At 39.4% G+C, this 12,801-nt stretch overlaps 1 protein-coding gene across 3 annotated transcripts in view; it reads left to right on the top strand.

The window, feature by feature from the left end:
- Nucleotides 1-12,801, top strand: part of CDC14A (cell division cycle 14A) — a 233,024-nt gene that overhangs the window by 104,004 nt on the left and 116,219 nt on the right. For all 3 annotated transcript variants that reach the window (XM_006830915.1, XM_006830914.1, XM_006830916.1), the window contains one exon: nucleotides 5,448-5,527. In XM_006830915.1, the coding sequence (XP_006830978.1) occupies nucleotides 5,448-5,527 (80 nt within the window). The remainder of the gene's footprint in view (nucleotides 1-5,447; nucleotides 5,528-12,801) is intronic.

The following is a 12,801-nucleotide window of genomic DNA, read 5'->3' as shown; positions in this document are numbered from 1 at the left end:
GGAAAGCTTAGACACCTTTTCTTCAGATTTGTGCTTCTGTTGCATAGGTTCTGTATTTAGGAACAGATGTTATATCTGAAAGGACTATGGCTTAACGATTAAATGGGGACACTTGAGGTAGTCAGGGAGCTCTGGTAGTGTAGTGTTTATGAGTCAGGCTGCTAATCTCATGGTCAGCAGTTCGAAACTACCAATGGTTCCGCCGGAGAAAGATGAGGCTTTCTGCTCCTGTAAAGATTCCAGCCTCGGAAAACCTTTGCACTGTTGCTATGAGTCAGAACTGACTCCACAGCACACTACAACCACCACCACCACCACCACCACCACCTGAGGTAGTCAGTGAGGGGTCGCAGGGTATCACTGAAGGTGAGATCTGCAGAGGAAGAGCCATGGGGAGAGCTAGGGGACAAGGACAAAGGACATTCTGAACAATGAGAAGAACAAGGTCAATGGGTCTTTGAGGAAGAAAAGAATCTTGATTTGTGTTCACATTCTAACTCTGTCATAAAGCAGTAGTGTGAGTTTGGGAAGTTTACCTTACATTTCTGAGTTTTAGCTTCTGTAATAGCAAGGTTTAGTAAATGTACTTCCTTCTGTGCGTTAATCAGTCCTATTCTGTCTTGGTGTGGTGCTGTTGGTTAATGCGCTGGGCTGCCAAATTGGCTTGAACCACAAGGTCATTGGTTCAAGCTCACCAACCACTCCTTGGAAACTCTATACAGGGTTGCTGTGGGTCAGTATACAGGGTTGCTGTGGGTCAGAACTGACTCGACGGCACTTAACAACAACTCTATCATTTATTTCTCTTTTTACGTACTAAGGAGAGTCATCTAAGAAGATCTGTCACATGAATGAATGACATGTTTTCTCTGGGAAAAATGGAATTTGGTATTTTAATAACCCAGTGTGCATGCATTTAATAATGCACTAATTTACCAGGCGAATATTTTCTTACTCTCTCCAAGTGCCTATCATCAGGTTGTAAAAGATCATTGTACTTACTTGCCCTTAGAGTCTTCCTGGAGTTTAGATGGCCTCTGTTGGGTTTCACTTTGCGCTTATCAATATTTTAACACAGGGATAAAAATAAAAACAAAGGTGCTCATCTTTCAGTGTGTGAGAACACGGGTCATATGTGCTAAGTCATGCAGTAAGATGAGTAGCAGAACCCTGTGGGGTAGCCAATTTAAATAAGTATTTCATGTGGCCTGAAGCCTCCCTCCAGCAGATTGACTGTCTCAAAATTAGAGGAAATTGGCACAATTGCTCCTAAGGAGGGAAATGCATTTTTGTTTTTCAAAGGTGATTGTATAAGCTTTAATTACCTAATCCAAACACAGACTCCTTCTACAAGCAGCTTTACCTCTTAGCAACCCTGCTATTATTGTTGTTAGGTGCTGTGGAGTTGATTTTCAACTCATAGCAACCCAGCATGATGAAGTAGGACTGCCCCATAGGGTTTCCTAGCAGTTATCTTTACAGGGACAGATTGTTATGCCTTTCTCCCAGGGCGAGCCACCTGATGGATTCAAACTGCCAGGCTTTTGGTTAACAATTGAGTCTGTAACTGTTGAGCAACTGGAACTTCCTTTGCTATTTATTGTTATTAAGTGTGGTTGGCAGTCCAGTACTTATGCTCCAGTGCCATACCAGGAGCCCTGGTGGCAGAGTAGGTTAAGTGTTGGGTTGCTAACTGCAAGGCTGGTTAGCATCTTTCCTCAGGAGAAAGATGAATGTCTGCTCCTGTAAAGCTTTTGTTGTTGAGTGCCCTCTAGTCAGTTCCAATTTATCATGACCCTATGTAGGCTGTGAATCTTTATGGGTACAGAAAGCCAAATCCATCTCTTGAGCTGCTGGTAGAGATTTGTTCTGCTGACTTAGCAGTTAGCAGCCTAACTCTTTAGGCTCCTTAGACTCCCTTTGTTAAGTGCCATTGAGTTGGTCCCGCCTCATAGTGACGTTGTATAGGGTTTCTGAGGAGTGGCTGGTGAGTTTGAACTGCTGACCTTATGGTTCAAACTGACACTGTGGTTGAGTGTTTCTCTTGCAGCACCACACCAGGATTCCTAGGCTCCCTTTAGCACCATAACAACAACAAAAAATCCCACTGCCTTCGAGTGGATTCCGACTCATAGCGACAGAGTTGAACTACTCCATAGGATTTTCAAGTGCACTGGATTATGAACCACAGGGTTGGAGGTTCAAATCACCAACTGCTCCATGGGAGAATTATGATGCTTTCTGTTTCCACAAAGATTTACAGCCTTAGAAACCCTATACGAGGTTGCACAAGTTGGAACCGACTCCACGGCATTTAACATCACCAACAAGTTTTTATGGGAGTAGACAGCTTCATCTTTTTCCTGTCTGCCAGGCCGTTCGCACCCCAACACTTAACCCACTCTGCCACCAGGTCTCCTTTAGCAGCTATTGTTGGTAAGTACGATGAGTCAATTTTGACTCGAGGGGCTGGTATGCTTAAACTGCCGACCTTGTAGTTTACTAGTCAGTGTTTATCCTACGGCACCACACCAGTCTACCTTAAGCAGATTGTAATATCTTTTAGCTTGAGAAATCACAGTATTATAACCAGTTACGTTAAATAACCCACCCATCAGGGTTTGGCAGAATCCTTTTTTTTAAATCTTGGCTACTGGAAATGATGTTTTTGAAGCACAAATTGGCTTGGCTGATATAGATTTGGATAATTATTTGAGATGCAGCTAGAGTTGATTATCCATTTGTAGAATGCGTGCCTCATGTTTAGATCAGTGCTGCTCCTGTGATTTTGTTTTCTGTGCTGAGTTTCTTTCTTCCGTCATAACTAACTCACTTTAGCAGCTATGTGCTTTATCAATCCTGCATACTTGTTTGTCAAATGAATATTTTCTAATTAAAGCTGAAGGGTCTTTTATATTGTTGATCCTATTTTATCTACTTAGTTTAGTTTTCTTTCTTTCAAGAATTCAGAATTCAGGTGTTTGCTAGTCCTGAAATGATGTATAATTAAATATGTGTATGTTGCCACTGTACAAGGAAGCTTTATAAATAGAGGGACACCTTTTTTTTTTTTAAGAGTCAGAACGAAGGACTCTGCCATGCTTGTCACTGAAGAACATAAATATTGATATCAGGTCATATTAAAGATATAATGCTATTAATTTTAAGTTGGCAGGATTTAGTAATCAAAATTAGATTCAAACTACAAAGGAAAAGGCCTAATGCCCTCAGATGAGAATTAAAGTATTAAGTTGCAATTAGATTAAGACTAAACTCTCCTCGTAGTTTACATTATTCTTCACAGCCTGACCACTGTCTTGCTCTTCTGTACTCTCCTCTGCCTCCTGCGTTTGCCCCACTGGCCTTTTCTTTGTCCAACTCACCAAACTTTTGTCCTACCTCAAAGCCATTGCCTTTGCTTTTCCCATAGCTCTTCTGCAGATCTCACCCTCCGTGTTACCCTGAGACCCCTACCTGACTAGCTTACCTCAAGTAGCCCTTTCTCGCCTCCTTCCATGGCCCTGTTTATTTTCCTCTTTTAGTATGTAGACTGTACAAAGGAAAGTAAAAAAATATTGCTATTAGGATTCCAGTTCATACATGCATGGGTTTATTCCAAACAAAATGTATTTAATCATGTCTCTGATTGGTGGATGACTACAGACAAGTTCTTTCAATAATACACTTGTCTTAGTTTTGTTAGCATTCCTTCAAAACAAAGATCCAATCTGAGCAGTGACTTTGAAGAGGATCTGATGGGTCATTTAAATTCAAGGCAGAGAGGTCAGCCTAGAAGATTATGGCCAGTGTTTTTTAGGACCCCCAAAGAGCAATCTAAACAGATTTTCTCTAAAGGACATAGGATAATCATGGGGTCTTATTAGAAAGAAATGTTAAGAAAATTGAACATTGCATTGGTGAGACAAAGGCCAGGAAAATAGCACTGGGGAATTTTTTCCCATCACAACATTGTATCTACTCATTCTTTAGAACAGCAAGAACTGTCCTATGAGAATTTCACAGGAAACCTTACCCCATTCACCGTACAGTCCAGATCTTGTCCCTTCACATGTCTTTTTGTTCTTAGAACTCAAAGAACATTGAAAAGGAACATAATTTGAGTCACTCAAGGATGCTCAGACTGCCATTTTGACATGGTATGGATTGAAGAGCACAGAATTCTCTGGAGAAGGGCTAGAGAAATGGAAAGTAATACTTTTCAGAAGTGTATATTCTTAGATGGAGGACATGTCAAGTAATAATAGCTTCACATTTTGTTATTTTTGCTTAAAAAGGTTGCTATGATTTTATAGCAATACTTTCTGACTTACTCTCATATTTCCATTAATTATTGCCTTTGCCCTACTAGGATGTAAATTCTGGTAATACTAATACAGTGCTTGGCATATAGCATATGGCCAATAAGTATTTATTGGCTAAATAGAAGTTTACTGATCTGAAAAACTCCTTTTTGTTTATGATTACTTTATTATTCTGGACCCAGAGGGTTTTAAGCATCAGATGAGAATAAAAATATCAAATTACAATTAGATTAAGAGGAAGCTCTCCCCATAGTTTACATTATTTTTCACAACCTGGCCAAATCTTTGCTCTTCTTAATTGCCTCCTGCCCTCTGTGGTAGGCCCATTGATCTTTGTTCTGTCCAACCACTCAAAACATTTTGACAAAAGTCTAAGAGACTTATGCCCGAGCTCTTCCCACTCCTCAGAAATATCTTCTACTTTTCCTTTAGCTCTTCCCACAGCTCTTCTGCTGATTTCACTGTCAATGTTACCCTGAGACCCCTCCCTGACTACTTTATCACAAGTAACCTCTTTCTAGTCTCCTTCCATAACCCCGCTTATTTCTTTTTTCAAAATCTGTAGACTGTTTTGTGTGTAGCCGATTTGTTTTCTGGTGCTCTTACCTGCATGAATCTTCACTATTTTTATTGTGATTTTATTGAGTCTTTAGAGAGCAACACTGGGTTTCCTCAGGGCAGAGAACTCAGAAGTTCTCCCAGTGGGACTTGTGCTCACTGTGATGTTGCTCAAATTTCACCAGGCACTGAATAACTTCACTGCAGATCTTTTATGAATGACAAGGAGGTCTATTTTGGTCCTTGATGAGCATGCACTATAACAATGGAGGTAGAATTATTTTGCTTTATTCTCCTTGCCATTGTATCTGGACAGTGCATCCTTATAAGTAGCCTTTTTATGGCTCTGCCTCGGAGCTCTTACTCCATCCTTAAACCAAAGACTACTGCAAACAGGACAGGACATTTGGCCAGCTTGCTTGTGGTTGCTGTCTAAGAATCAACATTATCACTATAGTGCTCATTGAAAGTGGAAGACCTGAAATGCAAATGTGGTGAGTTATTAAATTAAAGTTATTTGTGTCATTCTTTGGTGGTGTTCTAAATGTTGCCATTTATCTATCTTAGGTAATCTATTTAAAGAAGACTCCAGAAGAAGCCTACAGACTACTCCTATCTGGCTCAAATCCCCCTTATCTTCCATTCAGGTATAATTACTTGTGAGGTTTGGGCTAAAGCACTTTGTTAGACATGTCGCTGCTCTCCAGTTGGATGATGCATTCTTCTAATTTTCTAAGACTGTAACCATGATGTTACAGTTTTTATTATTTCGTTTTTTTGCAGGGGATTCTTTTTTTCTCTCTCTAGTAAGGATAACATAGTTTTTCCTTTTTAATGATTCAATTTTTCCCTTGGCTTCCTCCGTTCTTTATTTTAAACACAAAGAATACCGGAATTATGAGCTAACCATGTTGAGATTTGTTAGATTTCAGTAATATACATCATTCATTCATCCATTCATTCTTTTGTTGCATAAGTACTGATGCCAGGGCTGGGGATAATAGAATAAGATCTACCAACTGCTTTCCAGGAGTTCATGTTTAGTAGAGACTCTTTGTCTACTGTTTAGCACAAAGATCTGGCTTATACTTGAGGAAGGCTGTTTTTGCTTAAAGTTTCAAGAGAACTTTTTGCAAGTAAAGACTTTGGGTTAAACGTGAACATGTTTTAGTAGTAGTGGAGAACATATCAAACCTCGTTAGTCCCAGCTTGTACCCCTAGCAGTAAAGAATAAATGAAGAAAAATACACACAAAGTTATCTAGATGGACTTAAAACAAATGTGAGATGCAAAGCTGTAGGACATGAAAGAAAACAGACAAGAAAGTTTTTATGGCATCTTGCTAGAGAAAAGATAATAAATACACACAAAAAAATCTGCAGTGACCCAATAGAAAAGAGGACAGAGGGTAGGAACTGGCAATTCACAGGAAAGGAAATCCCCTAGCTGATAAAAGATATGGGAAGATGCCCATCCACACATGTAGTCAGGGAAAACACCTGTAGTCAGTCAAAGTAAGGGTAGTTCCTGAAGACATGTTTCCATGACTCTGTTGTAAATCTTTTCTGACAGAAGTTGGAAACCTCATGTTTTTTCATTATTATTGCCTGTCATTATTAATGGAGTCTTGGCGTGGCACTGTGGGATGAAGTACTGGACCGCAAAGTCTGTTTGAACCACAAGGTTGGTGGTTCAAACTCACAAGCCGATACTTATACAGGGATATCTTATAGTGGGTTGCTATGAGTTGGAACTGATTCGATGGCACTTAACAATAGTAAAATTTTATCTGTATATTTATAAATCTGAGTTTTATTTGTCTTTGTGGGTAGGAAACATTACATGTAAATTTACAGATATATTATAATACATAAGATACATAAAAATGCCCAAATCATAAAAATTTTCTCTGATGATGAAGAATTTTGACATTTTTTTCAGTTATGGTAATAACTCTTCTTGTAGAAAGTTCTGAATCATCCCTAGGAATAGGGATGGCATTTCTAGTTGCAAGATTACTGAGAGTTGTCTGGTCCTTTTTTTCTTCTTCATATATTTTGTGGTAACATCTCATTGCTTCCTGAATCCACCTGTCAATGTTAGCAAAGTGATTAGTGTTTGGATCCATGCTGTTAAGCAACTGAAGCCGCTGATTTAGTTTAGAAAACTAAATGTGCACACTGTTGTTTTGAGCAGTAGATCATAAAATTGAACACTAGTGAGTGAACCTCTGAGAATAACATCAGCAAATGACATACTGTAACATTGTATGTAATACATATTATTATTCATATAATATACCGCCCCCCTCCCCCCCACACAACAAAAGAGAAAAAAGGTGATGATGGCAAATATGATAACTCAAATATGTCATTGATCAGGGACTTTCTATAAAACCACAATTTAAATGTAATTATTTTAGTGCTTAAAAATTTTAAGAGGAAACCTATACTGAAGTTTTGTTGAAGGTATTTTTATAAGGACTCCACTGAAATGCCTATGTTCTTATTTTATGTTCCTACTTTTAGTGTTTTTCCAATAACTGTGTTGTATGAATACCTTGAGTTTCAACAGTACTATTCTTTGAGGTGATTCATTTAGCAAACACTTATTTGAGCAGGCACATCTATAAAGCCTTTCCTCAATTTTCTAGCGAGACCTAGCAGGCCCTTTCACTAAAATTTTCCTAGCTTAAAACTAGAAAAACAGTACTTTCATCTATGTTCCTTCTATATTTTTTGCATTACACTTTGTTCATGCTATGATGGTGGTGGTTTTGTGATGTGGAGTCGGTTCTGTCTCATAGCAACCCTGTGCAGGGTTTCTGAGGCTGTAAGTCTTTACGGGAGCAGAAGACGTCCTCTTTCTCCTACGGAACAGCTGGTAGTTTTGAACTGCTGACCTTCAGGTTAGTAGCCCGACTCATAACCTCTACACTGCCAGAGCTCCTTATGTTATAGTCATGGTAAACACAAATAACTTGTATTATAATTATTTGTTTGCATGACTTGCCACCAGATTATAAACCTCTTGAAGAAAAGGATTGCGTTCTTTTCTGGTTTGTGTCCCCCGGAATAAGTACATCAGTTTATTGTTTTATCCACAGTACTCACTGTGATAGTTGTATGAATCTAAACAAGATAGGACAGCCTCGTGGCTGCTCCAGGTGAGCTTCCTATATAGTTTCTAAATTTATGATCCAAAAAAAGACAAAGCAAAAACAAGAACAAAAACCCAAACCTCTGTCGTTGCGTCAATTCCAACTGCAAAGCAATTGTAGTGCTTCACCAGAGTCAGGATATAGTTGTTTTAAGGAATCCTGAAGAAAGAGGTTTAACCCTCAAGGTGGAGATTGAAGAAAATATTAGGGATCGTTCTCACAGAATGTCTTTGATGTTAAAATGAAAGTTGGAGACTAACAATCCAGTTGCTGATTTCAAGTGCTATGATTTTTCATTTGTATGTCATAGGTTTTCTTTTATATAGTAGGTTAGGTAGGAGGTTATATAATATGATTGTAGTATACGTACATTATTATAACCTAAGGACTATCAGGTTGTTTGCGGGGGGGGGGGCGCAGCAGATTGTAAGGGTTTCTTCTGAGGTGCTCCTACGTAGACTCAAAACTCTAACCTTTTGGTTATCAGCTGAGTACATTAATTATTGTACCACCCAGGAAATCCCATTGTTGTTGTTGTTCTTAAGTGCTATTGAGTTGGTTCAGATTGATAGTGACCTTGTATAGGGTTTTCAAGGAGCTGGTGAGTTTGAACTGCTGACCTTGTGGTTCATTCTGGGATCTAGTGCTTTATCCTATTGCACTATACCAGGACTCCGGAAATCCCATCATTGATATTGTATTAAGTATAGTTGACATATAGTTGTATTTCAGGATATGGTGTGACATTCAAGAAGTGTTGTGGCATTACTGTGAAATTTGCCAGTCAATCTTAGAGTATTATTCTGTTTAACTGGTAAACTGTGCCAAAGTATACTTTTCACTAGTAGCTAAGGATAACCTAAGGAGCTCTGATAGTGTAGTGGTTCCAAATCGGGCTGCAAACCTTAAGGTCAGCAGTTCTAAACTACCAGCCGCTCTGTGGGAGAAAGATGAGGCTTTCTGCTCCCGAAAAGATTTACAGCCTCGGAAACCCTGTGCAGGGTTGCTGTGACGGCATTTAACAACAACAACAACAACAAGGTTAACCTGGTGTGGTGCTGTGGGTTAATGCGCCAGACTGCAAAGCCGTTTTGAACTGAAAGGTCGGTGGTTCAAGCTCACTAGCTGTTCCTTGGAAACCCTATACAGGGTCGCTATGTGTTGGAATTGACTCAATGGCATTAACAACATCAACAGCAGCAAAGGATAACCAATGTGTATTTATCAAGAGTGACTTGAGCTGAAAAATAAGGGAAAATGGTACTTCCAGTCCTGGTGTGGTGCTGTGGGTTAATGCACCAGACTGCAAAGCTGTTTGAACTTCAAGGTTGATGGTTCAAGCTTACCAGCTGCTTCTCAGAAACCCTATACAGGGTTGCTATGAGTCGGAACTGACTCGCTGGCACTTAACAACAACAACAACAAATATCTATGTTAGTTGTTTACTTTGAGTTCATCTCTTTTCCGTGTTGGCTTGGCAATTGGCCCTTTAAGGGAAAAAGGAGTTGTTCAGTTCTGGGGTCAGAGTGAGCAGAAGTTGGATTGGTGTAAGGCTAATGAATTCTTTTAGCCGTCTCCCCATTTCGGTATGCTATTGATCAATATTTGACAAAATCATATTAGTTGGCAACTTTGCTCAGGACCCAAGAGACAACCGACCCTTAAAAAGACCCCAGATGGTTTCCCTGACAATCATGGCAGCGCTCTTCAAATCTGTTGTCTTGGCATTCATAAAATGGTGTTTGTGGAAATTTAGTTTCACAAAACATTCAGAAGGTAACTGATCTAAAGTGCACAACTCTTCTTTTAGTTATCTTTTGTGCTTTTTAATTCACTTTACACCTGCTTCTTTGTTTATTTGTTACTATGTATTAGATTGACAAGTTACTTGGGGTGGTGCAGTGAATGTGACTTGACATGGCTCTTCGAGCCAGTCTTTGTAATTTCTACCAAATGACTGGGTGTTGTTGTTGCCAAGTGCCACTGAGTTGATTCTGGCCTATAAGGACCCTGTTTAGAGTTTCTGAGGAGTGGCTGGTGAGTTTGAACTAGGACTGTGCAAACCCAAGTGAAACAAAAAAGATCTCTTGGAGCTAGAATGATATGTTGCCATGTGTGGAACTGTTTTTGTGCTGTTTCCTGAATGTTTATGTGATGGGCCATTTGTCCTATTGTGGTATTTTATCCAATGTGAACAAGAATATGTAAGTTTTCTTTTAGAGCAGGTGTGAGGCTAGAAAAATCTTCCTTAACTGAGTTTGCAGGAACCTCCCATTGGTAATCCTTTAATGACATTTATCACTAAAATGAATCTGTGCTTTTTGTGTTAAAGGAGGTGTTTGTTGTGTTTAAGGATGACCCCTAGTGATATCCCTGTTGCTGAGCTATGTCTTAATGTGACTGGGTCTTACTTAATGGGAAATCTCAAAAGCAATTATTCAAGATCTTGTGGGCATGCCAGAACTTGTAGGTCTCTTAACAAAGGCTTAAAGGGGTCAACCACTTAGAACTTGGCACCAGGCTATCTTCTTTCTTCTAAAGCAAAGCAAAGCAAAGCAAAGCAAAGTAAACATGTGTTGGTAGATGTAGTTAAACATATATCTCTTTACATGAAATGTTGAATCAGATGTTTGTTAGCATAAATATGGTATTGTGATTTTCATCAAAGTTTATTTAATAATTAACTTTGTACTTCAAAGGGAAGGTTCTCTTTACCATGTCTTTCTCTTTTTAACTTTTTATTATGCTTTAGGTGGAATTTTATATAGCAAATTAATTTTCCAGGCAATAATTCATACACACATTTTTTCCATGAAGCTTATTGCATTCCCCACAATCTGTCAACACTCTTCTCTTTGCCCTTCTTTGTTGTTGTTGTTGTGTGCTCTCAATTCTAAATCGTAGCAACCCTGTATAGGATTCCTACGAGTGACTGGTGGATTTGAACTGTCAGCCTTACGGTTGGCAGACCAGTGCTGATCCTACAGTACCACACTATGGCTTCTTTTCTCCCTAGGTCCCCCATTTCCATTCATCTGGTTTCTCTGCCCCTTCCCATTTTTGGCTTTAGATAAATGTTTCCATATTGGTCTTGTATAGAAATTCAAGCTGTATTCAGAAGAGAACGTGGAACAAAGGATATCATTGCTGATATTAGCTGGATCTTGGCTGAAAGCAGAGAATACCAGAAAGATGTTTATTAGTGCTTTATTGACTATGCAAAGGCATTCGACAGTGTGGATCATGACAAACTATGGATAGCATTACAAAGAGTGGTTATTCCGGAACACTAAATTGTGTTCCTGAGGAACCTGTACATAGACCAAGAGACAATTTTTAGAACAGAACAAGGTGATACTGATGGTTTAAAATCAGGAAAGGTGTGCTCCAGGGTTGTGTCCTTTCACCATACTTAAGTCAGTCTGTATGCTGAGCACATAATCTGAGAAGTTGGATTATATGAAGAAGAATGTAGCATCAGGATTGGAGGAAGACTAATCAACCTGCGATCTGCAATATGGAGATGATTCAACCTTGCTTGCTGAAAGTGAAGAGGACTTAAATACTGATGTCAAGAGCAAAGAGCACAGCCTTCAGTATGGATTTGACCTCAATGTAAAGAAAACAAAAGTCCTCACAACTGGACCAATAAATAACCCATGATAAATGGAGAAAAGATTGAAGTTGTCAAACTTCATTTTGCCTATATCCACAACCAACACCCATGAAAGCAGCAGTCAAGAAACCAAGGACATACTGCCTTAGGTAAGTCTGCTGCACAAGACTTCTTTAAAGTGTTCAAGAGTAAAGATATAATTTGAAAACTAAAGTGCGTTGACACAAACCATGATACATACTTTCATTAGCCTCATAAGCATGTGGAAGTTGGACAATGAATAAGGAAGACAGAAGAATCGATGCATTTGAATTACGGTGCTGAAGAAGAATATTAAAAGTCCCATGGACTTACAGAAGAACAAACATTTGTATAGGATGAAGTGCAGCCAGAATGCACCGTAGAAGCCAGGATGGCGAGATTGTCCCATATTTCATACATATTATCAGGAAGGACCAGTCCCTGGAGAAGGACATTATGTATGGCAAAGTGGAGGGTGAGTGAAAAAGAGGAAGACCACCAACAAGATGGATCGACACAGTGGTAGCAGCAATGGGCTGAAACATAACATCTCTGAAGATGGCAGAGGACTGGACATTGTTTCCTTCTATTGTGCATAGGGTTGCTATGACTCAGAACTGACTAGATGGCAGCTCACAACAATTGCAGTTGATTATTTAAGGAGCACATTTCCCCCAGTGTTACTATTTTATAGGCCTGTTTATTATTATCTAAAGCCTGTTTATTAATTAGCTGAAAGGTGGCTTCTAAGAGTTTCCTAAAGTTTCAAGTTAAATTGTCATAGAGCTATAGTCTTGGAGATTCCTCAGTCTCTTTCAGACCAGTAAGTCTGGACTTCTATTTGAATTTGAATTTTGTTCTACAGTTTGAGAATGGTTGGTAAAGGTAGCTGGCACCAAGTAGTTGTGGTCTCAGTTTATAGGTGGTGGTGGTGGTGATGTGCCGTGGAGTCGGAACCGACTCATAGCGACCCTTCACACGGTTTCCGAGGCTGTAAATCTTTGTTGTTGTTGTTGTTATGTGCTGTGGAGTCGGGGCCGACTCACAGCGATCCTGCACAGGGTTTCCGAGGCTGTAAATCTTTGTTGTTGTTGTTGTTTTGTGCCGTGGAGTGGGTTCTGACT

This window comes from Chrysochloris asiatica, unplaced genomic scaffold, assembly GCF_000296735.1.
Source record: "Chrysochloris asiatica unplaced genomic scaffold, ChrAsi1.0 scaffold00002, whole genome shotgun sequence".
NCBI lineage: Eukaryota > Metazoa > Chordata > Mammalia > Afrosoricida > Chrysochloridae > Chrysochloris > Chrysochloris asiatica.
This window is presented reverse-complemented; position numbering and strand designations above follow the sequence as displayed.